This window comes from Elephantulus edwardii, unplaced genomic scaffold (genome assembly GCF_000299155.1).
Source record: "Elephantulus edwardii isolate Elephantulus edwardi_28Jun2011 unplaced genomic scaffold, EleEdw1.0 scaffold00072, whole genome shotgun sequence".
Taxonomy (NCBI): domain Eukaryota; kingdom Metazoa; phylum Chordata; class Mammalia; order Macroscelidea; family Macroscelididae; genus Elephantulus; species Elephantulus edwardii.
In genome coordinates this window covers 11,194,962-11,217,220 of record NW_006399822.1, presented here as the reverse complement: position 1 = coordinate 11,217,220, position 22,259 = coordinate 11,194,962, and the positions used below count along the sequence as shown (strand labels likewise).

General features: G+C 47.2%; 1 protein-coding gene across 1 annotated transcript in view; it reads right to left on the bottom strand.

The window, feature by feature from the left end:
* Positions 1-22,259, bottom strand: part of CFDP1 (craniofacial development protein 1) — a 107,595-nt gene that overhangs the window by 3,727 nt on the left and 81,609 nt on the right. Inside the window, exon 6 of the mRNA XM_006888832.1 lies at positions 4,368-4,526. Coding sequence (XP_006888894.1) covers positions 4,368-4,526 — 159 coding nt within the window. The remainder of the gene's footprint in view (positions 1-4,367; positions 4,527-22,259) is intronic.

Genomic DNA, 22,259 nt, shown 5'->3' with positions numbered 1-22,259 from the left:
TCAGGCACTCCAGGATGCAGCCTGGTTCTGGCTAAGCACCCCCACCCCCCACCCCTTGTGGCCCAGTTCTAACCACAGCTCCTCTAGGCTGAGGTTAACAATATGAGCCCACAGTGCTGAGAACCTAGGGGATTTTCTCACTTTCCTTTCAAAACCAGGTTAGACACAACGGGCTCTGACATCTTTTTGATCTTTCAACCCAAATTACTTTCCTGCTGCTAATTTTCTTTTTATGTAGGCTAATGAGGAGGGAGACACAAAAAACACAGAGAAAGAGAGAAGATACTAACCACTAATGGGGACATGTACAGGGATGACAGGGACAGTAGTGGACAGCCCCTACTGTCTAGGAGAAGAACGTCCACCTTTGGAGGGGTGAGAGGGGGGTCTTGGGTGTGGGGACACCCTAAAGCACCGTCACATGGCCAGCCTGACAAGAGGCCTGCAAAAGGGCCCAGCTGGGAGATGAAGGGGTCTGAAGTGGTGCCCACAGCTGAGGCCACTGGAGTGGACCCTGCATGGAGCAGAGCCAGCATCCAGGCACCTGAGCACAGATGACCAGAAGGGACAGAGCTCGGTTCCCAACACTCACGAAGCCACAAGCAATGGCGGCAGGAACAAGGCTCCAATCATCGATCCTTGTGAAGGATAGTGAGAGGCATCCTCCCTGGCAGGGGAAATGCAGCTGAAGGAAGTGATCCCCCCACAGCACTGACCTGCCCACCCCTGCCGGGACAGCATCTAACTTGCAGACACTGGTGGGCCAGGCTGAGAGGACAGTGATTTTAAGACTTTAATTACATTTCTTCTCCACATCACCTGGCTGCGCTGGGCAGAACGACTGACTCGGCTCAAGGGGATGGATTCTTCACAGAAAGAAGACAATTTTCTCTGGTAGCTCCACAAACAAAAAAGACCTGATATGTAATCTCAGAGCTCCATGACCTTAACCTTGACAGGAGCATGTATACTTTTTATTTTCAGTATATTGACTGTGTCCCCAAAGCCTGCACTCAGCACTGCTGAGAAGGCGTCCTGCTGATGAAGAAACTCAGGGACTGGGCTTCAGGGTCAGATAGGAAAGTGAGGGCAAATGCTCAGGTGCAGAGATCAGAAGGGTCTCCCCCAACAGAAACGACTTTAGTGCAGGCAGGCCCATCAGCTACATAACTGACTGGCTGGGTGGGCTTCTCCACACTGAGTGTAAATGCTGTACCCTTCTTTCATGGATGGTTAATTTAACCCTAGACAAAGAAGCAGTTCATTGTTGGATGGTACTCAGCTTAGTGCTCGTGACAGACAAAGCCTGGATGAAACCAGCCCAGGAGGCCTTGGAACATAAGGTAACAACAGTCTTTGCTGATCAGAAGCCAAGGGGGCAGAGGCACCGAGCACTGTGGCTGAGAAAGATTTCCTGCTTAGAGCTACGTAAGAGAGGGTCGTTCAGAGGCTCAGGATGGATGGGCAGCCAGCAGAGAGATCAATTCATTATGCAAGAATTTTTTTAAGTCTTCTAAGACCCTGGGCAAGAGATCAGGAAGAGGAGAGACAGATGCCCAAGGCCCAGCCCTGGGACCCACCAAGTTGTACAACCCAGAGAGGAAGGTGTCCTAGTCAGGGAGACTGCAGTGAGATGCCACCACTGTGGAAGACATCCCTGATGGGGAGCAGGATGGCATCGGGAGGGTATTTAAAGGCAAGGAAGCACTGAGCTTTCCAGAAGGGCCTAGACCACACCCTTGGCACTTCCAAGTGTGGAGCAGGAAGTGAGCGGAGGCCTTTCTACCTCCTTGTTATTATTTGTCACCTCTGTCCCCAGGGCATCTCCACATGACCCCTCTCTGCTCTCTCTGAGCATCTCTGTAAGAGAATCCAGGGGCGGACTTGTCTCTCCTCAGACGTCACTGGTTTGGTTCACCGGATTGGGAGCTGTTCTCTGAGGCTGTGGTGGAGTGACTCTGGGTCCCACTGTGCACCATAATAACTGAGACATGATTCAGGGACATGTGACCACCGACCTAGACTCTCAACTCAGTAGATCCACACAGGAGTGGGGGTGGAAGGCCCTGTCACCTGAATTTTAGAGAAGGTCCCCATGCTGAGTCAAGGAGAGAAACAGAGCTACTTCACTGGATGGGGTGCTGGGTGCATTTAACCCTCCTGCAGGGGCTGGGAAAGAGAATGAGTGGGGCAGGGCAGTCCTGCACAACAGGGGAGAGGAGAAGACAGGGTGGGGAGAAAAGAAGAGAGGAAAGGAGAGGGGAAGGGAGGGGAGGGGAGGGGAGGATGGAGAGGAGAGGAGGGGGTGGAGAGAAAAGAGGGGTGGGGAGAGGAGGGAAGGAGGGGCCTAGGTCATCAGAGCTGTACAAGCCAAACGCTGTGAGATCAGCAGGCACATGCAGCAGGGGAAGCAACCTGAGGCTGAAAGAGGCGCAGCAGGGCAGGTGAGCTCCATCCCAGCAGTCACTCCCTGACCCAGACACACCCTGTCCCATTGCCTGAAGAGAGCCTCAGTGGGCAGATGTCCTTCCTAATCTACTTTTCTCTTCCACTCTCCAGTTTATTAGCTCTGCTCCCATCTGTAGCTGCATCTCTCCTGACTTTACAAGACCTGTAGTAACTAGAACAGAGCAAATGTCCAGCCCACATCGTTAACACCAGAGAAGCAGTAATAGGTTACACGTGGCCTGCACCTCTGCTGCCTTGGTCCTTGGTTGACAGATACTAGAGCTATTCATGAAATGGGAAGCCCGACATCCTGCCTGCACACTGTGCTGGGCCGGCCCTAGAACACCACCTACTTCCACTTCCGCCTGTCTGGGGTATTCTACCTGACAACGCACCTACAAGTCTGGTGGTTAGAAAAGTTCATATAGTCATCTTAACATCTTTATAAACCTGTGGTCAGCTTCCAACACTCCTGAAGCCCAAGTCAGAAACGTGATGCCAAAACTCATACCGAACCTATCTTTGTTATACTGCTGTTAGTAACCTGGCTGACTTCCATTTAGCTCATGCTTTCTGTGACGGGCACCCTGGGAAGAGCTTTACACGTTATTTCATGTGTACTGAACACACTGCTGTTTTAGGTGCGCTGGAGTTAGGTCCAATTCACAGGCATCCTGTACAGAACAGAATGAACCCTGCCCGATTCTAGGCCTTCTTCATAGGCTGCGGGCGCCAAGCTCTCCGCTGCAGCCACTGTGACAATCCATCTCATCCCGAGTCTTCTTTTGTGCTAAGCCTCGACCTTACCCAGCATGATGTCCTTGCCAAGGTCTGGTCCTTCCCGAGAAAATGTCCAAAGTACATGAGATGAAGTCGTACCATCCCTGCTTCTAAGAAACATTCTGGCTTGTTATATCTACTTACATACATCATATAGATCATCTCATGATTCACAACCATCCAATGAGGGTGAAGTAGTATCACTGTCCCACTTTCACCAGTGAAGGAACTGAGCCCTAGAAAACCCTTCGTGGTGAGGGGAAGTATACAGTTGCCTGGGGGTTGGGAGCGACTGTGAACCCCCTTCAGCAATGTACTTGCTCCTTAGCTCCCTCTGAGGTCACTGAAGTACTCCATCTAATGCCTTTCTTTCTGTATTTTATTATCAATCACCGGAAGACAAATAAGACATGATACTTCTCTCCTAACTTTAATACATGGTTTTCTTACATTCTCTTTGGGAATTCTGGTGGCATCTGGCTGCCAATCAGAAGGTTGGCAGTTTGAACCCACTAACCACTCCATATGAGAAAGATGGGACAGTCTGCTTCTAGGAAGACGTACAGCCCCACAGAACTGATTAGTGTTATCTGCCCCACAGGGTTAGATAGAACTGGAATCAACTTGATGAAAGCAGGCTTGGTTTCCTATTTTCTGGACATTCTCTCTGAATTACAAGTTGAAGAGGAAGCTGGTACATGCAATGACCTGCCACAAAGGCTTGTTAATAAGAGTGAAGTGCCCTGGGTCACTGTGACGTGGATACCATCCAGACCCCGTGGCAGCTTTACTTTGAAAGCAGTGGAGCTAGCCTGGCTTCTGAGAAGGCCCCGTGATCGGGGTCAGGCCAAGGCCAATGGAGTGAGCCAAACCCCACCCTGAGAACAGCCCAGGTGATTACAGCTTACTGGAGCTAAAACAGCACGCTTGGCTTGACATGCTCCAGCGTCCTCTGAGTGTGCATGTCCTTGCTCCCCTGCACGTCAGGGGCTCTCTCCCCAGGGTCTGCCTCACAGCCTTCTGTGGACAAGCCAGGCACCATGTGAACATGAAGAGATCCCATCACTTAGACTGAGCAGTTCACAACAGATAATTCTGGGGTCCTTAGGATTTTCCAAAGAATACGATCTCCCACTTACCCTTCTTTCCCTCGATTATGGATGGCCAGCTCCTCCCCGATTCCTTCTTCCTCCTTGAAACTCTCCCAATCTAACTTGGATTTCTCAAGGGTGCTCATTTTCTGCTTCTTGGCTCCGATTTTCCCCAGGAGGCTGCTCATGCCACTTGGTCTCTTTAACCTAAGGAGAGAGAAAATGTGAAGACATATGTAAAAACTAGGAAGTGCTTGGTGAATACCTCCTGATACGGGCTTCTGGGCTGGAGCTGTTCATCGTAATGGGAGCCATGTCGGCATGCAGGCTGTTTCCTCCTCATGTGCAGAAAGCAGCCCAGAGGTCAGCGTGACTTCAGTTTGACATCTCTGACTGCTCTCATGAACTGGAGACAGAAATCCTACCTTTGCTGACAAGACATCTGTGTGGTCTGTGTGACAGCCTCCACCTGAAACGGGGGAGGAGGGTGGCTTTGGAATCATGTGCTGTGGTTCAAATTCCAGCTCTTAGGACGTGATGCCAGGCTAGTGATTTTTTTTTTTAATTATTTGTGTGTACCGTCAAATCAGATCTGACTGGTACAGGAGGAGAGGTACAGGAGGAGATTGTCCCTCCTTCCCCGGCAGAGCAGCTGGTGGATTCGAACCGTGCACCTCTGGGATTACAGTACAGCTTCTTGCCACTAGGCCACCAGAGCTCCCCTGAGGCTAGTGATTTTAAGGCATGTGCATAGGTTTTCTAACCTACAAAATGAATATGCTAACACTCAAGGGTCAGAGTGTATCTGCCATGAAAACTGGCTGCCACAGGGCAGGGGTACAATGACTAGGAGCCTCTCTGAATCACCTCCATCTCTGTGCACAAAAGCCCTGGGGGACTCTACAAGACAGAGGACCAGTTCCCAGTATTCATGAGCAAGAAGGCACAACATTTGGGAAGAACTCTAAACCTGTGTGCTCTCGCCTCCTGTGAGTCAGGGCCTGGATTTTCCCAGGAGGTGGAGGACATTCCTCCCTTAGTAAGTAGGAATGCGGCCTGCACTTTGCTTTCTGGAGCCGTGATTGTGGATGGTGGGACACCCCATGTGCCAACAGCCCTGTTCTGCCAGGCTTTTGTCCATGTTCAAGACAGGAGAGATTTTGAAAACCAAAATGCAATGGGTAAATTAAGGGAGGAACTATGAAAGGAACATTGATTTCTGTTTCTTTAAGCAACAAAAACATGTTAGTTGTTAGCCTGTAGGAAGCAGGACCTTTTCAGCTTCAAAGCGTGAGAGTTAGATCAAGAACTGTATTCCTATCACAAGATCTCATGATGACATTAATAATATATCTGCCTACGACACTAGTTCTCTGAGTGTTTGTTTACCGTCCATTTCCTCACCAGTCTCAGGACACCGGGTCTTGGAGTTGGAAGGGAGTCTTGGCAGAGATGCTGTGTCACCCTGATCCATCCTGAAAGTCTCCTTCCTGCTCCTCAGTGTCCCTGCTTCTGCTCTGGGGTGAACCAGCGGGCCGCATCCACACCGACATGGGGTTCTGGGGGCTGACTCTTGCCCTAAGCACCCTTGAGGGCAGGCAGAGGCTGTTTACTGTCCCTGTTGTTCCCATCACACCCCATGCTGTGATTAAGGCCAGGATTCTCCACCTCATTTTTGCATTAGACAAATAGACCAAGTTCAGAGAGGTTAAGAAACACAACAAAGGTCAACTCACTACAGCAGAACAAGCGTCCAGGCGTCCCTGGGCTCCCCGGGCGAGCACTAAGCTCTCTCTAAGCTGAGAAGGGGCCTCAGGGGGTTTCTGAGACAACTTTCCTTCCTCCTAAAGTGAAGACCTCACATAGCTCCCTACGAACTTTCAATCGACAGTCTCTAAAACTTCTTTCCAGTTGATTGCTCCATCAGGCTCTATGCACAGTACTACTTCCCAGAAGTTAGGGAAACATCATAAGCCTTGAATCTATTCACATCTCCCCTTGTTACCCTAACTGCCATGCTGTTAAATGCCGTATTCGACTACAATCCCAGAGGCGCACAGTTCGAATCCACCAGATGCTCTGCCGGGGAAGGAGGGACAATCTCCTCCTGTACCAGTCTGATCTGATTTGACGGTACACGCACACAAAAATAATAAAAAAAAAAAATTAAATGCCGTATTCGGAATTGACTCATAGCTGACCTTCTAGTGGCTTTAGAGGCTGTAAACAGCACGAGAGGAGATGGTCCGTTTTTCTCCTGCAGAGCAGCTGATGGATTCGAACCTCCTGCCTCTTGGTTGACAGTAAACCTTATCCACCAGAGCTCTCTTCGTCATTTTGTGGGTGCCACTGGGTCTACTATGATTCCTAGTAACCCTATGAACGAGACAGATCTGAACCTTGCCCTATCCTGCGCCGTCCTTGGCAACTCTGACATGCTCAAGTCTACTGTTAGTCACTGTACCAAACAGGAAGCTCTGGTGGCCTAGTGGGCAAGGAGCTGCGCTGCCCACCCAAGGGAGACAAATGGGCAGTCTCCTCCCACTCGATTTACAGCCTCTGAAAACATGCTGGAGGGTCAGCTATGACTCTCTTCCAACTCACAGCCCTGGCTGGCTGGCTGGCTGGCTGTGTTGCCTTGCTGAGGGTTTCTGCTCTTTCTGTTCCTCCAGCTTTTCTAGCATGATGTCTTTTTCCAAGGCCTGAACTACATGAGATGAAGGTTTACCACCCTTGGCTCTGAGGAGCACCCTGTTTGCACTTCACCTAAGACAGACCTGTTTGTTCTTTTGGCAGCCCATGAGGTATTCAGCACTATTCCCCACATCACAACTCAAAGGCACTACTGTGGTTACAGGCGATTCAGCAGTCTCTCTTAACTGGACTCCCTGATTCCTATCTTCTGCCCCTCACCAATTTGCTCTGTCTTGATTTCCACATGCTGTCAACACAGTGAATTTTCTCAAAGGTAAAGCTTTATCTTTCAGATTCAGTGTCTCTTTCCTGAGTTACTGCTCTTATCAAAAAGTCTAACTTTATCTTGCAAAATTCTTCTTGATCCTCTCTTGTCACATCTCTCCCTGTAATCTGTGTTCTAGCCACACAGTTGTGAACCCGCCCCTCTCCCCTGAGGCTTCCCCATCTCTGGAACCACTACCTCTCGGTGGTGGCGGTGGGGGTGGTGGCGGCGGGGGTGGTGGCTGCGGTGGTGGTGGTGGTGGTTTATTCTCTTCATTCTCACCCCAGGTTTTAGTGTAGCAGCTGAGAGCCTGGGGACTGGAATTTCGCTGCAGCTGCACCGGGACAGCCTGGGGCTGGCTGACTCACTGCTGACAACATTCCCCAAACACACCACCTGGAGTTTTTCTACTTCTTTCAATGCTGCAGGGCCTACCTTGTCTGACCCCACCTGCATGCTGCGAGCACTAGCTGGATGTGACGTGGACACCCTGCCAGGGAAAAGAGCTGGCAGATAACGATCCAGCTTCCTGTCCCCACGCGGGCAGTCCTGGAGGGACTGTGAATGCTGCTCCAGCTCTCTGCTGGCATCCAGTCCTCGTGGCTGTAAAGGCACTCTCACTTTTCCTGCCTCATTCACTCCTGTGTTCAAAGACTACTCCCCAGTCACATTATCCACAGCTAACAAGTCCTGGTCTTGGGTTCTGTCTGAAGGGGACCCTACGATGCCCAGGAGTATAATAATGTCTGTCTGATCCTGTATGGATAGCACAGGTTCTGGACCTTCGGATCTCTCCATACCTGTGAATGGAGAGCTGCAAACAGTAGGCACTCAAGAAAGTCAACTCACAGAACCAACCAGCAGAGGAGAATCAGACCCTTGTAGAGTAAACCGTGTCCAGAGCACCTTCAAGCTGGGGGCTTCTAAGGAGGACACATTTCTACTTTCATTCTCAAGTCAGTTCTCAAAAAGACTCCCTCCCTACCCTCTAAACAAACAAACAAACCCAAACAAAACCCAAACCAACTGCTATAGTGTAGGTACTGCCTCATGGTGGCCCGATGTGGTACAGAACAGAACTGAGCTTTATAGAGTCTTCTTGGTGGTAATCTCTATGAAAGGGATTGCCAGGTCATACTTCCTTAGCACTGCTGGGGAGGGTTAAACCACTAACCTTTTGATTAGCTCTAGTTATTGCTATGTGTCATTCGGTTGGAACCAGCTCATTATGTTTTCAGAGGCTGTATATCACAAGGGAGAACACTGCCCATCTCTCTTCCAAGGAGCAGCTGGTGGAGTTGAACCACATGCCTCGGGGTTGGCAGTACAATTCATTACCACTGTACAAATCATTTACACCATGTAGGGGTCTCTACAATGACTCAGGCTCCCCATTTTATCTGAGTGGCACCACTGGTATGCACATTTCTCCCCCTCAGGTGACAGTGCTGAGGACTGCTGCTCTGAGGGGCCTTCAAGCTGGCTCCAGCTCGGAGACTCTTTGTGTAACAAAACCCAACCCTGCCCAGTCCTGCGTCAGCTTCACAGTTATTACTGTGTTTAAGCTCACTGTTGTAGTCACCATGTTAAGTCATCTCATTGGGGTCTCCCTCAGGGACTAGTCCTTGTGATTTTAACCAAAGGTTACAGAAAAGTTGCATTTCCATGCATTTGTTGTTGCACATTATCCTCCCTACCCACTCCAGTTTACTTTAAAAAAATAAATCATTCATTGTTGCATAATTTCTTCCCCTCCTCAAGTCCACTTTTCTATGTACCTCTTATTAAGGACTGCTGTCATACAGATATTGCCTAATCATATATTCCTTTCAAACATTTCTTTCTTTCATCTGTTCCAGTGAGTGTTCATTATTTATCGCCTCTTCTCTCGGTTACCCTCCAACCCCCATGTCAGTCCTGTTTTGTAACAGTGACACTATGTAGTATTTGTCTTTTGTGACAGATATTTCACTCAGCATAATGCCCTCCAGGGTCACCCAGGTTGTGTAATATTTTACTAGTTCCTTGGTTTATTAGTTCCTCATACTATTACATGGTGTCAATTAACCATAGTTTTTTTCTATCCACATTCATTTGCTGGTTGGCACTTGGGCTGCTTCCATCTCTTTGCTGTTGTGAATAATGCAGCAATAAACACCGGTGTGCATACATGTGTCTGGGTGGCAGCTCTGGTTTCTTTAGGGTAGTAATGGTAATGGTCTTGTCATTCATTTTGCCTCTTCACTTTTCTCAGTTTTCTTGGTTGGCACCTGGTCTTATGTTAGGTGTTTGGGCTAAAAAGGAGTTGAAGCATAAATTCTGAATGATGGACAGTTGAATGAAGCACTTGAAAAGGAGACGTTCAGTGAGTGTCAGGGACATGAGCCAGCACACAGCCGTGCTCCTCCTCGTGAAAGCTGCTGGTCTCGCGGAAGGCCAAGATCTTGGCCTGATTCCCTACTAGTGCAATTTGCTGAGTCAAATGGTATTTCTATCTTCAACTTTCTGAGGACATGACAGACCATCTTCTATGGTTGTACCATTTTACATTCCTACCAGCAATGAGTAAGAGTTCTCATCTCTCTATAACTCCACCAGCATTTGTTGCTTGCTGCCCTGTTGAACTCTATTGTTGCTGGGTTGATAGTCCTTCCTCTTAACATGCCAAAATATGTGAGAAGTAGTCTTGCCATTCTTGCTTCCAAGCTTGTGAACTGCACTTCTTTCAAGAGAGATTTGTCTGTTCTTTTCGCAGGCCGTGGTATATTCAATATTCTTCACCTATTGTTGTTTTTTTGTTGGTTTCCCCTCAGCCTCACCTACTATCTTTTAGTTACTTTTTCCCCCTACTATCTTGACAAATCATTTTGAGAATTCTATATAAAATATGATTTTATTGTATTGTCATGAAGGTTCCCCCCCTTATTCCCCTCCACTACATTTGCTTTATTCTCTATTCAACACCAGCAGTAAGTTGCTAATATGCATCTGGGGGAAGCTTCCAAATCAGCTTTCACTGAGTCATTAACATGCTTTATGATTCCCTAATTTGATAGTGTCGAAAGTGAAATAAGCTGTTCACTGGAGGCAAAGATTTTGAAGCTCCATCTCACATACTTTGGGCACATGGCTAGGAAGGACTGGTCCTTGGAGAAGGACATCATGCTTGGAAGGGTGGAGGGCCAGAGCCGGAGAGGAAGACCCCAGATGAGATGGATTGATTCAGTAACTGGGTTAATGGTATTAGGTGTGTCAAAGTCAGTGAGACTGGCTCAGGGTGGGGCAGGGTTCCGCGCTGCTCTTTATGGGGCTGCTAAGAGTAACATGGACTGGATGGCACATAACAACAACAAAGTGAAATAACCTGTCTTTTATCTGAGGTTAATCAGAGTGAACATGTACAGCAGCAGCAAATACTGCAGGAGGCTCATCCCGGGGGCCGGCGGCTGTGTGTCCATCACAGGGGCTTCCAGGCTTTTACAGTCACGCATCCACCTCGGCTTGGCCTCATTTCCTGACGTAAAGGTTCGTCAATCAGGTTTTCAGGAGAAAACCCAGGGAGGTAGCGGTCTGTTTCAGCACAGGTGCTGTGACAGACACTTGTCCTCCTCAGAGCAGGCTCCCCCCACAGGCATGGGGATTGTCTCCTGACAGCATGGTTGGAAGCCCTGGGGTGGTTTCTCTGCTGTCACGTTCCAAGCATCACATTCACACAACCACCCATCTCCCTCTTCTGGGTCACAAGTCTGCTGAGACAGGCCGTCCCCAGCCAGCCCTGAGCTTTCTGAGCTTTGAGGAAGGAGAGGACTTATCCATGACTGCAGGTCACAGTCCCTGTGGACACACCATACACCTGCCACGTACAGATGACCACCAGGAAGTGACACTCAGAGAAGTTTAGAAGAACACAATGGTGTTGCTAACAAGACCTCTTCCACCCTCGCTGAAAGTCACACTACTTTGGTGATTGATTTTATTTCCAGGGACTTGATGTGAAGGCTGATCTTAGCCTTCCGCGAGGACCAGCAGCTTTCACGAGGAGGAGCACGGCTGTGTGCTGCCTCATGTCTGTGACACTCACTGAATGTCTCCTTTTTAAGTACTTCATTCAACTGTCCATCATTCAGAATTTATGCTTCAACTCCTTTAGGCCAAACGACCTAGCACAAGACCAGATACCAACCAAGACAACAGAAAAAAAACAAAGAGGCAAAATAACAAGTCCTCTTTTCCCTTCCGAACTCAGTTTCCAATAATTCAGTGGAACTTACGGTTTCTCCTTACGACTTCATGACAGCTGAGTGCTATACTCCACCCTGGCCAGGCACCGTCAAGATGCCATATTAGAGTGACTTGTGGGCCCTGTCCATCCCCATCAGCGTGGACTTGCAGTCGTCCAACAGATCTGCTCTGTGTGGCAGTCCTCTCTGTCTGGCCACGCTCAGTGTTGCCCTGATCCTGCTGTTTATGAAGAAGAGGGTCGAATGGGCCCTGGAGAAAGAACTGCAGCGTGTGGTAAAGTTTCTTTCCCCAAGATCTTTAAGATCAGCACCAATAAGAACAGAACGGTGGGTCTGGAAAGGAATTTACAGTCATTCGTTCACTGTGTTCATTCAACACAGAACCTCCTAGAAACTGCAGATGGAACTGGGGGCCCAGAGCAGTTTGGCCACCCAGTGTACTGTCACTGGTTTGATGCAGGGTGATAATCTTTAAAGATCCTTTCCATTTTTCCACTTTCTGATACTACTAATTGTTTTTATTCTTCTTTCTCTGTATTGTTTTCCCTATGCTGCCGGGTTCCTGGTCTGTGTCTTGTCCTGTGTCATTTGTGACTTGTCTTCAGATTGGAACACAAAGCCGGGCCAGGGGTGCAGGATTATTACATTTTCAGTAACCAGCATTTCTGCGATAGTGACAAAGGACATACTCAAGTGGACTTTTTCTCATAACAAAAAAATCCAGCACTTATGCCTGAACTGACAGGCCAGAAAGCTTATGTCCATGGTGGACCAGCGAAGGGCTAGACCAGACATACATACATGCACAGAACCACCGTGCCTGCGTCAGAGCTGCAACATACAGAACCAGGCTCGGGCCGGCCTCTTTGGTCTCATGTTTGCACAACCACCGAAATGCAAGAATAGAGGTTCCTAGGCAGCGAAAGGCAGTCCCCTCGTATCCACCATGTGTTTACAAGGCAGGAGTGGACGTTTCTGCAGCTCGGTGGAAGGAGCGCTCATGCTAACTCCCTGGTGGGTGCTGTCTGCAGGGGAGCACTGCTTACTTTCAGGTCTGCTGAAATCTACAAGAATGAAAACTAAAACTTAAATTCTCATGCCAATTTCATAACCCACTTGTGTAAATCTCTAAGTCATTTTCCCTAAACCCAACTCAAGGAAAGAGACTAGAAGGGAAAGTATGTTAGGGAGTTGTTTTAACCTCCAGCCACTTCCAAATATTATCCTGACACCAGCCTGGGGGGCAGAAGCTCAGGGAAACAGAAAACCAGAAGTAAGATGAGAAGTTCCAAGTGATTTCATTGAACGTCTCAAGACTGCAAAATTGTCAGGGCTCTTAAACCTATCATTGAATGGACAAAGTGCCAACAACAGCAAAAAAGTAGCATCTATCAGCGAGAGGTGAAAAAAAAACCAAACAACTGGCTTCACAGTTTTTAATACAAATAGAAAACTATTTGCTATTTGGTTCTATTGCTCGTATGCCCATCCACGCAGGAAGGGCACTTCAGTTTGCCTGATTTGATTTCAGCGGCTTCCTATCGTTAGAACCTGTGTATGAAATAGAACTGGCTACTTGTGGTGCAAGTGCATTTCAGAGAGCTCTTCCAACCTTTCCTCCCACAGATCCTAAGCACAGAGCTGTCCTTATTTTAGCTGATGTGGGTTCTTGTTGATGTGAAGAGCTCTTCCCACGACAGATGAAAACGATCTAACATGAACCAGTAAAGCAGGAGAAGAGTTCTTGCTGAAATCTCCTGATGTGACTGAGGGCACATCTTCAACAGGACATGCCCAGTGACACCAATGTGGACTTATTCTCTGAGATGTGTTAATGGACCTGCTGGCAAGTTCATCAACAGCACATTCCAAGAGAAAGGCCAAGTCCTTCTTATCTGTGAAGAACTGTCTTCACTGAGCTGGGCCTTCTGCCACAAAGGTGGTACACTGCTGTTCATTCAGGGTCTAAGTTTGATACAATATGGATTGTATCTTAACATGAAGAAGACAAAGGTCCTTACCATTAGGCAACGTCATGATACATAGCAAAAGGATTGAAACTATTAATGATTTCATCTTGCTTGAATCCACACTCAACACCCTTGGTACAAGCTGTCAGTAGAAAAGGAGACATACTGCTTTGGGCACATCTGCTATGAGGGACCTCCCCAAAATACTGATGAGCAGTAATAGCAGTCTGAAGACTCGGGTGCCATGTTCAGGCCATGTTCTTTTCAGTTACTTGCTATATACATCTGAGAGCTGGACAATGAATAAGGATGACAGAAGAATTGGTACCTTTGAGTTATGGTGGTGGAGAGGAAAACTGAATATCCCATGGACTGTCAAAAGAATGAACAAATGTGTCTTGGAAAAAAGTGCAGCCAGAGTGCTTCTTGGAGCCACAGATGGCAAAGCTTCATCGTTCGTATATACTGTTAAGAGAGGCTATTCCTTGGAAAAGGATATCATGGAAGAATGGGTGGAGGGTCAGCAAAAGAGATGAAGGCCCCCAAGGAGCTGGATTAACAAGGTAACTGCAGCAGTGGGTCAAGTGTATCAGAGATGGCGAAGATGGCACAGGATAGGACAGGATTCAGGTCTGTTCTTCAAAGGGTCACTATGAGTCGTATTTGACTCGACAGCACCTAACAACACATCAAGTTTGTTGAGGGTTAGGAAAGAAGAGGCACTGTGCCATGCCTACTCAGTGTACCCATCCACTGTGGTCCAGTGGACCGTGACACACAGTGATGCTAAGGGGTAGAGCAGAGCTGGGCCCTGGAGTTCCCGAGGGACGAAGCAGACTGTTTATGTCTTTCTATCAATCAGCAGCTGAACGGTTCAAACTGCAGACTGTTCTGGGGTTGAGCACTGAGCAGGTGTGCTCTTTAGCACTTTCACACTGTGCCACCTGGTAACCTGCCCTTGGAGTACGCAGGCACGGGTAACGCTTGGTTCACACTGACAATGTCAAAGAACACTGCACAAAAACGTCAAAGGACTTGTATTACCAGTTGGGTGTGTGAGCCTTAAGGTATTCGAGCGTTCATTCCTTTCCTGCTTCTGAGAGGTGTCACCGGATGGAACATGCTTCAGCTCCCCAGAAAGCAAACCCCATCATGCTGACTTCCCCCTCTGCATGTCTACCTGTGCATCACCTCCAACAAATTTCAGAGAGACGCTCAAGCTGAAAGCTGGATCTGCTGCTTACCATTAAAGCAAATGAGAAGCATTAAAGTCAAATGGCCGAGCTGTTCACCATTACATCGGCCTACTGGGAAAGGAAGCAGAGGAACTGACTAATTACATTCAATGCAACAACATAAACTACATAATAGAATATTATTTAGCAATAAAAAAAAAATGAAGTACTGAGACATGCTCCAACGTGGATACACCTCAAAAGCACACACAGCAGCCACCGTGAGGGTTGGTAAGAGGGGCAGTGGCTCATCTGTACGTGGGGTCACTTCGAGTTGTAACCGATGCAGTGGCACCTTGTGGGACCAAGCCAGTCATGAAGGGGCATGACAGCAGGATTCCATTTACATGAGATGTTCAGAAAAAGCGAACCAGAGACAGAGCAGGTTAGGGACGGCATGTAAGGCTTTTCTCCCTTTAAATTTTATTGTGATAAAATATGCCTAACAAAGTCTGCCACTTGAAACATTTCTATGTGAACAACTGTTATGTACTATAGAGTTGGAACCAACTCATAGCTGACCCTCCAGCGGGAAATTACCCATCTTTTTCAGGTAGAGCAGCTGGTAGGTTCAAACTGTGTACCTCTGTATTGGTAGCACACTTCTTTACCAGTAAGTGATCAGAGCTCTGGTGGAAAACAGTAGCATTAATTACATACCCCACGTTACATTGTACCATCACCATCATGCCGACCACCAAACAGAAATTCGGGGCCTCTATCAGTAATTCTGCATGTCCCCCCTTCCTTTAGTGCCCCATCACCACTAACAAATGCTGTCTTGATATTTCTTGTTAAGTGGGTTCATGCAATGGTCTTTCTTTTGTGCGGAATTTTTTTTCCCTCGGCATGTTTTCAAGGTTCATTCCTCTTATGGTGGTAGGTGTTGAGCCAATTTCCATTCATAGCGACTTCACATGACAGAGATCTGATCTGCCCCCTTACGGTTTTCTAGGCTCGTGGCACAATAATGAAATGTGAGGCTCCTACTTAAGGTGAGTGGTTTGAAAGCATCAAGTGTTCATTGTGTGAAAGACATGGCAGTCCACTTCTGTAAAGATTCATCTGCTAGGCTACTGGGGCTTCACAGCTTCTGCAAGGTTTACAGCCCCATGAATCCTAAGTGGCAGTTCTACTCTGTCCTATGAGGTTGATACGAGACAGAATTGACTTAAAGTCAATCTTTACTCATTAGGGTTTTTTCATAGAGCTGCTTAGTGTTTTGAACTGCTCACCTTTTGGTTGGCATCTAAACATTTAACTGTTGAACCAGCATGGCTCCCTTTCATAGGCACTTTCTTTTTATAGTAGTGAAATGTTCTAAAATTGTGGTGATAGATGTATATACAACTCTTAGAGTAAAACAAGGACTAAGGACTAAAACATATGGAATTGTATACTTTGGGTGGGTGAACTATATTGTGAATATACCCCAGTAGAGAAGATTTTTTTTTTAAAAAAGCCCTAATAATGAATTTATAGGCCCATTTCCCCCCCTCATCCACAAGAAAAAAAGGAAATTAAAAAATTCCCATCTTTTAAATTTTAAACCAAAAGTACATTTCCCAGATTCACAGGAGCATCTTAGAACTGTGCCATCACGTGGGCAATTTAGCAGAAGGCTTCATTGTATTTATGTGCCTCAGTGACACGAGACAAAGACCCTAGCATTGATCAGCCTCTTAGCTGGAGTCTGGCGTCTACTTTCTTTTATAAGCTTAAGGAAATACCCTGGAAGGACTATGGGAAATGAGCATAAAAATTCCACGATGGCCAGGAGGGAGCATTTCCCCAACGTTGAAGTTTAAAAATGTCAAATCTGTAGACGTTGTAAACACAGAACCACCATAAGCTGAAGGTATCTGAATACCCTCTCACTTAAGATTCCCCGATCGCAGGCACACCCTGCTTTACAGCACTTCTCAGACATTGTGCTTTCCACAAACGGGGGATCTGTGACAATCCTGTGTCAAGTTGGTCTGCTGGAACCACTGCCCAACGGCACGCGCTCACGTGTGTCTCTGTGGGACGTCTTAGTCAGTGTCATGTGTTTCACATTTTCAAAATGCTATTGCACAATAAACGCGGCAAAGGATCAGCATAGTTTATACATGTACTGGGATACGAAAAAGTCATCTGACTCGCTTTGTTGTGCTGTTTTATTGTACTGGTCCGAGGTTTGCTTGTATTAACATTTTGTCATATTTGCTTTTTCTTATATACACATTCCCCTTCTTTTACTTGGTGTGCCATTTTAAAGCATCCTGCCACTTCACCTCTAAATATTTGAGCATGTGACTTCTACATATTAGGCTACTTTCTTATATGGATACACCACACTGCATCAAATTCGAGAATTTAACATGCCTATAATAACAATGTCGAACATAAAGTCCATATTCAAATTTCCTTAAACACTCTAAAAATGTCCTTGACAGTTGAGTCCTTTGACTCTTTCATCATGAACCACATTTGCAAGTTTCTTTAGTTTTCTTTAACACAATTATTTGTCTTGGGGCTCCCCCCCTTTTTGGGGTCTTTGATGTCACTGCCAATTTCTTAAGAGTCCACGTTGGCTGTCTTACAGAATATTGCTCATTTTGGATTTTCTGTTTCCTATGAACAGATCCAATTTAAACATTTGGCCAGGAATACCACATAGATGAGGCTGGGCATTTCTTACTGCATCATTATCAGGAAGCACATAATGTTACATCCTCTCAGTGCTGAGCTTGGTCCCTGATCCCGGTGGAGATCTCCAGAGCACTCATTTGTAAAGGTGCCTTATCTCCCTCTAGAACTAATCTGTAATTAGTATGTACTGTGGGGGATGGTATCTAAGGAATTTCTTTCATATTTGCAAGGCCTCACTTGATACAGTACTGCCCACATCTGAGGACAAACAATCCAGCTGTAAAACCACGTCAGAACAATGCAAGAGCAGCAAGTGCAGAAGAGGCAAAGGGCTGAGGGAACCTGCTCAGGGTCTCCAACAGACAGGAGAGTGCTCAACACACAGGTCTGTCTGGGCAATGTGGAAATACTCTGTAGATACTCAATCTGCAAAGACTTACGGCCTAGGATGTTGTTATTAGGTGTTGAGTCAGATCTGAATCAGTGACCTTATGTCCAACACAACAGCACCAGCCCTGCACTGGTCACTGCTCCGCCTGAGCCCACGCTGCGGCCACTGGATCGATCCAGCTCACGGAGGATCTTCACTTCTTTTTTTAAAATTTTATTTTATTATTTTTGTGTGAGTACCGTCAAATCGGATCTGACTGGTACAGGAGGAGATTGTCCCTCCTTCTCCAGCAGAGCATTTGATGGATTTGAACAGCACACCTCTGGGATTGCAGTGCAGCTTCTTGCCACTAGGCCACCAGAGCTCCCAATCTTCACTTTTTAAAGGATCCTCTTCTTCACCAAGCAGATGTCCTCCTCCTGATAAACAGGCCCTGAATACATGAGACAAAGTCTTGCCATCCTCCCTTCTAAGCAGCACAGCTGTTGCACTTAGTGCAAGGCAGAGCTGTTCCTTCTTCGGCCGTCTCTGGCATCTTCAAAAGTCTCTGCCAACAACATAACCCAAGGGCATCAATTCTTCCATCTTTCACACGTGTGAGGCGACTGAGAACACAATGGTTTGGGCCATCCCTACCTCAGTCCTTGCTTTTTAACACGTTTGCATATTGGTCATTTGCTAGGATTTTGTTCTTAGACTGGGTTATAATCAACAGTGAAACTAGTATCTCTACCTCTCTCGTTGTTATCAAGTTGGAAACAATTCATAGCAGGTTTTCAGAGGCTGGAAATCATGTGGGATGATACTGCCCATTTTTCTTCTGCAGAACAGCTGGTGGGTTTGAACCACTTGTCTTTGAGTTGGCAGCACAACTCCCTCATCACTAAACCAGCAGAGCATCCTACAAGGGCTAAATTACATAAAATCAGGGGCAAAGAGAACCTTTCTGACTACCCACCAGACGTCTAGGAAATTATATTTCTGAATTTCACTTTCCCTCCATCTCTCTCCTATGTGTTTTCATCTCATCCCTTCCTGCCTTTGCTCCACCAACTTCCTTCCAACCCCAGCAGGACAAGGGAGGCCACACCACCATCTCAGAGCAGCAGAGTGAGTGCGGGAGGCCTCAGCACTTCCCTGGGTTTAATGGGAGCGAGGATTACGCCTGTGTGGGGAGAAGGATGCTTTCCCCGAGGTGCCAACTGCTGTTGCTGGAATTTATATGATCGGACACAGCTGGGGAGAATCATTAGTTGACCAACACAAACAGACTATTTTCATTTCTGAGGCAGAATTGCAAATGAATTATTAACTACAGCTTTTAGCAAAGCCCATGATGACACTGTCGTTTCTCTGCAGAAAGCTCAGCTGAGGCCACGGCTTATTTTCCAGACACTGGTTCCACGTGGCGTCCGGCCCAGCTGCAGCCACAGTGGCAGGGAGAGGCGGCAGTATGGGGTCTGGGGTCTGGCAGGGCAGCGGCCCAGCTCAAGAACTCTGTGCCTCTCTCCCTGGCCCTGCTCAACAAGGTTTGTGGACCCCTTCCTTGGTGGGAAGGTAGGACCCACCTATCTATACCCTCCACCCCAGCTCTCATCAGAAAACCAGGCTGGGCAAACCCCACACCTCTCCCTAGGGAGCGGAAGATCGATGGGCTAACTGCTGATTAGGGCCCTGGTAGCTGTTTTAAGTGGACAGTGTTATGCTTTTTCTTGGACCTGAGCTGTCATTTTCCTCCTAGGCAGGTCTCTTAACTCCTCAGGAAAAGCCTGAGGATGTCAACATCAGTTTTCAAGTCCTAGACTTTTCCCAGGTTGAACAGGTTAGTGTGGGGCCAGTGGCGTGTGCCCTGTCCGAGCAGATCACTTCTTCAGTTCCACCTCATTGCCAACTTGTCTTGTCCACGTCTTTCTAGAAATGAGCAGCACATCAGCCACATGGCTTGAAACGAATCCTAAGAGGTGACTAGGACATATTTTGTGAACTCACTCTCCCTCACTCCCAAGCTTCTCTCACTGCTACTAAGAAGCATGTTAATCCCAACTGGGGAGAACTTGGAGGCTCCACACAGCTGAGTCCTGCCCCTCAGAGTTACGTCCAAGTAGGGACAGGGACATGCCATCTTGTCCCTTCACCAGGTGAGCCTGGAGCGGCCACGACAATCATTTCTTTAGACTTGGTGCTCTCACTAGCTTGTAACTGCCCAAACCATCTCGTGGTGGCATCTACAGCATCCTTTGCTCCCTCAGTCATCCAGGGCCACGATCCTGCCAACCTCAACGGGTGACTTAACGACGCTCAAATCCCAGCCTGTCCCCACACCCCCAAGGCAACTTGATTTGGCCTCCCAAAGTGGGCCAGCATCACCACCAGTTGGGGTTTCCCCGTCCCACCACCCCTCACATTCTCAAATTTAAAGAGTCCACAGGAGGCAATTATCTGCACAAGGATGATCAAAAGAAGGAGTTAATTTAAGTCTGAGCTGCAAGATGTCACTTTGCTAAAGCAACGTGCTGGATTTCAGAAGGAGACATATGTGTTCCCACGGAGTCTGGTACAGAGAGTAGAAAACTTTCCTTTCACCGCCTGCAGGAAATGGCTTTCATAGATGCTAACCGCAGCTGGGCAATCTGGGAACCACAACATAGTTTCTCTTTAATAAATGGAAGATTTTTACCCGTTGCATCACCGACCACCAAAAAGAATTCCCACCCTCCATTGCTCAAGTAAGAGAAAATGAGTCTTTGTGTCTGCCTGTAATTGATCGGCCAGTGGTCTTACGGTTGCTTTTCATTCAGAAATGTAGACTGTTTGCTGAGGCGGCCTTTGCTGTCCCATCCCAGGAGCCTCTGAATAAATTAATTTCATTCTCTTCCATCCTGGGACTCTTCAGAGTACACAATTTTAGGCCCATGTCCCATGGTGCGTCACAATGTGAAATGCAGGATTATGGGTCGTCAACAGAAAGCTGGAGACACTGTTCTAGGCAATCGATGGCAGGCAGGTACATACGTCAGCTGAAACAAAGCTGACTAGACAGCTTGAGGGAAGTGAATAAAGCAAAACCATCCCAAGTGCAGAGGTGAATGGTAGATTGGCCATTCTTCAGTCTACTCGAAACATCAGTCATTCCCTCTGGAGACGTTAACACGCTCCTGGCTGTGAGAGTGGGGCCTCCGGTGTGCGCTGTCCACCCAGTCACCACAAAGCTCAGCTGTCACTCTGCAGAGCCTGTGGGAACACGCTCACCATTCTCACGGGCTGACCGGGCGGAGAAGCCAGCTCAGGAATGACAGACTTTCGATCTCAGCTGAGTAACATAACTAAATGGAGGGACAACTGCACAATGCACAAAGCTGGAACCAGAAAACCACCTAGTCACGTCAAGGGGGTCTTCCTTCAAGGCTGAAGACTGTGAATGTAATGGCCTTGTCACTGTGGGGCTGGCAAAGAGTAACGAATAGAATACGGACCGCTAAAAGAACAGACAAACTCATTCTGGAAGAAGTGCAGCCAAGGTGCTCCTCAGAAGCACGGGCCTCACATACTGTGGGTATCTTGTCAGAAGGGGACAGTCTTTGTTAAAGGACATCATGCTTACAAAGGCGCAAAGTCAGTAAGACCCTCAGGGAAATGGACAGGCACAGTAGGGGTTAAGCACAGCAGAGGTAAGAGGACAGCTGAGGATCCAAAAAGTCTTGATCTGCTCATCAGAATGTCGCTACGAACTGGAATTGACTGAACAGCCCTAGCAAAAACAAATTTATTTGTATTTTGAGAGAATATAGGAAAATCTAATGATCAGTCACTTCTTTATGTCAACCCATAAAAACACGCTGTTTTATACAGCTGTGCTGCAGATGTTGAGTCTTGATTTATGGTGAATCACATGGACAAAAGAACAAAACACTGTCCTGTCCCATGCCGCCCACACAACTGCTGCCATGTTTGTGTCCACTCTTGCAGCCCCATGTCAATTCATCAATTTGTGAGTGGTCTTCTTTTCTGCTGATTTTCTGCTTTATTAAGCTTAGTGTCCTTCCTTCCTGAGATTCCTCATTCTTTTTTTTTTTTAATTTACTATTAATTTCAATGAAAATTTACAGAGACTTTGGATTTCCATTCCTTCATTGTTGTACTTTTCTCCCCTCCCAACCCTCCCGGCTAGTATACCCCCCTCTTGGAAAAGTAAAACAAAAATTCTTTCATTGTTTTACAAACCCTTCCCCAGATCCACTCCACTATGCAGCCTTCGCTCTGGACTCCTGTCATGACAAACATACTTAATAACATATCCCTTTTAAACGGTTTTCTCCCTCATCTTTTTCAGTGCAGTATACATTATTGAACCCATCTTTCTCAGTCTCCCCCCAACCCCAATGTCAGTCTTGTTTTACAACAGTGGCACCATGCGTATTTGTCCTTTTGTGACTGAGATATTTCACTCAGCATAATGTCCTCCAGGGTCACCCATTTTGAATAATATTGCATGAGTTCCTCGTTTTTCAAT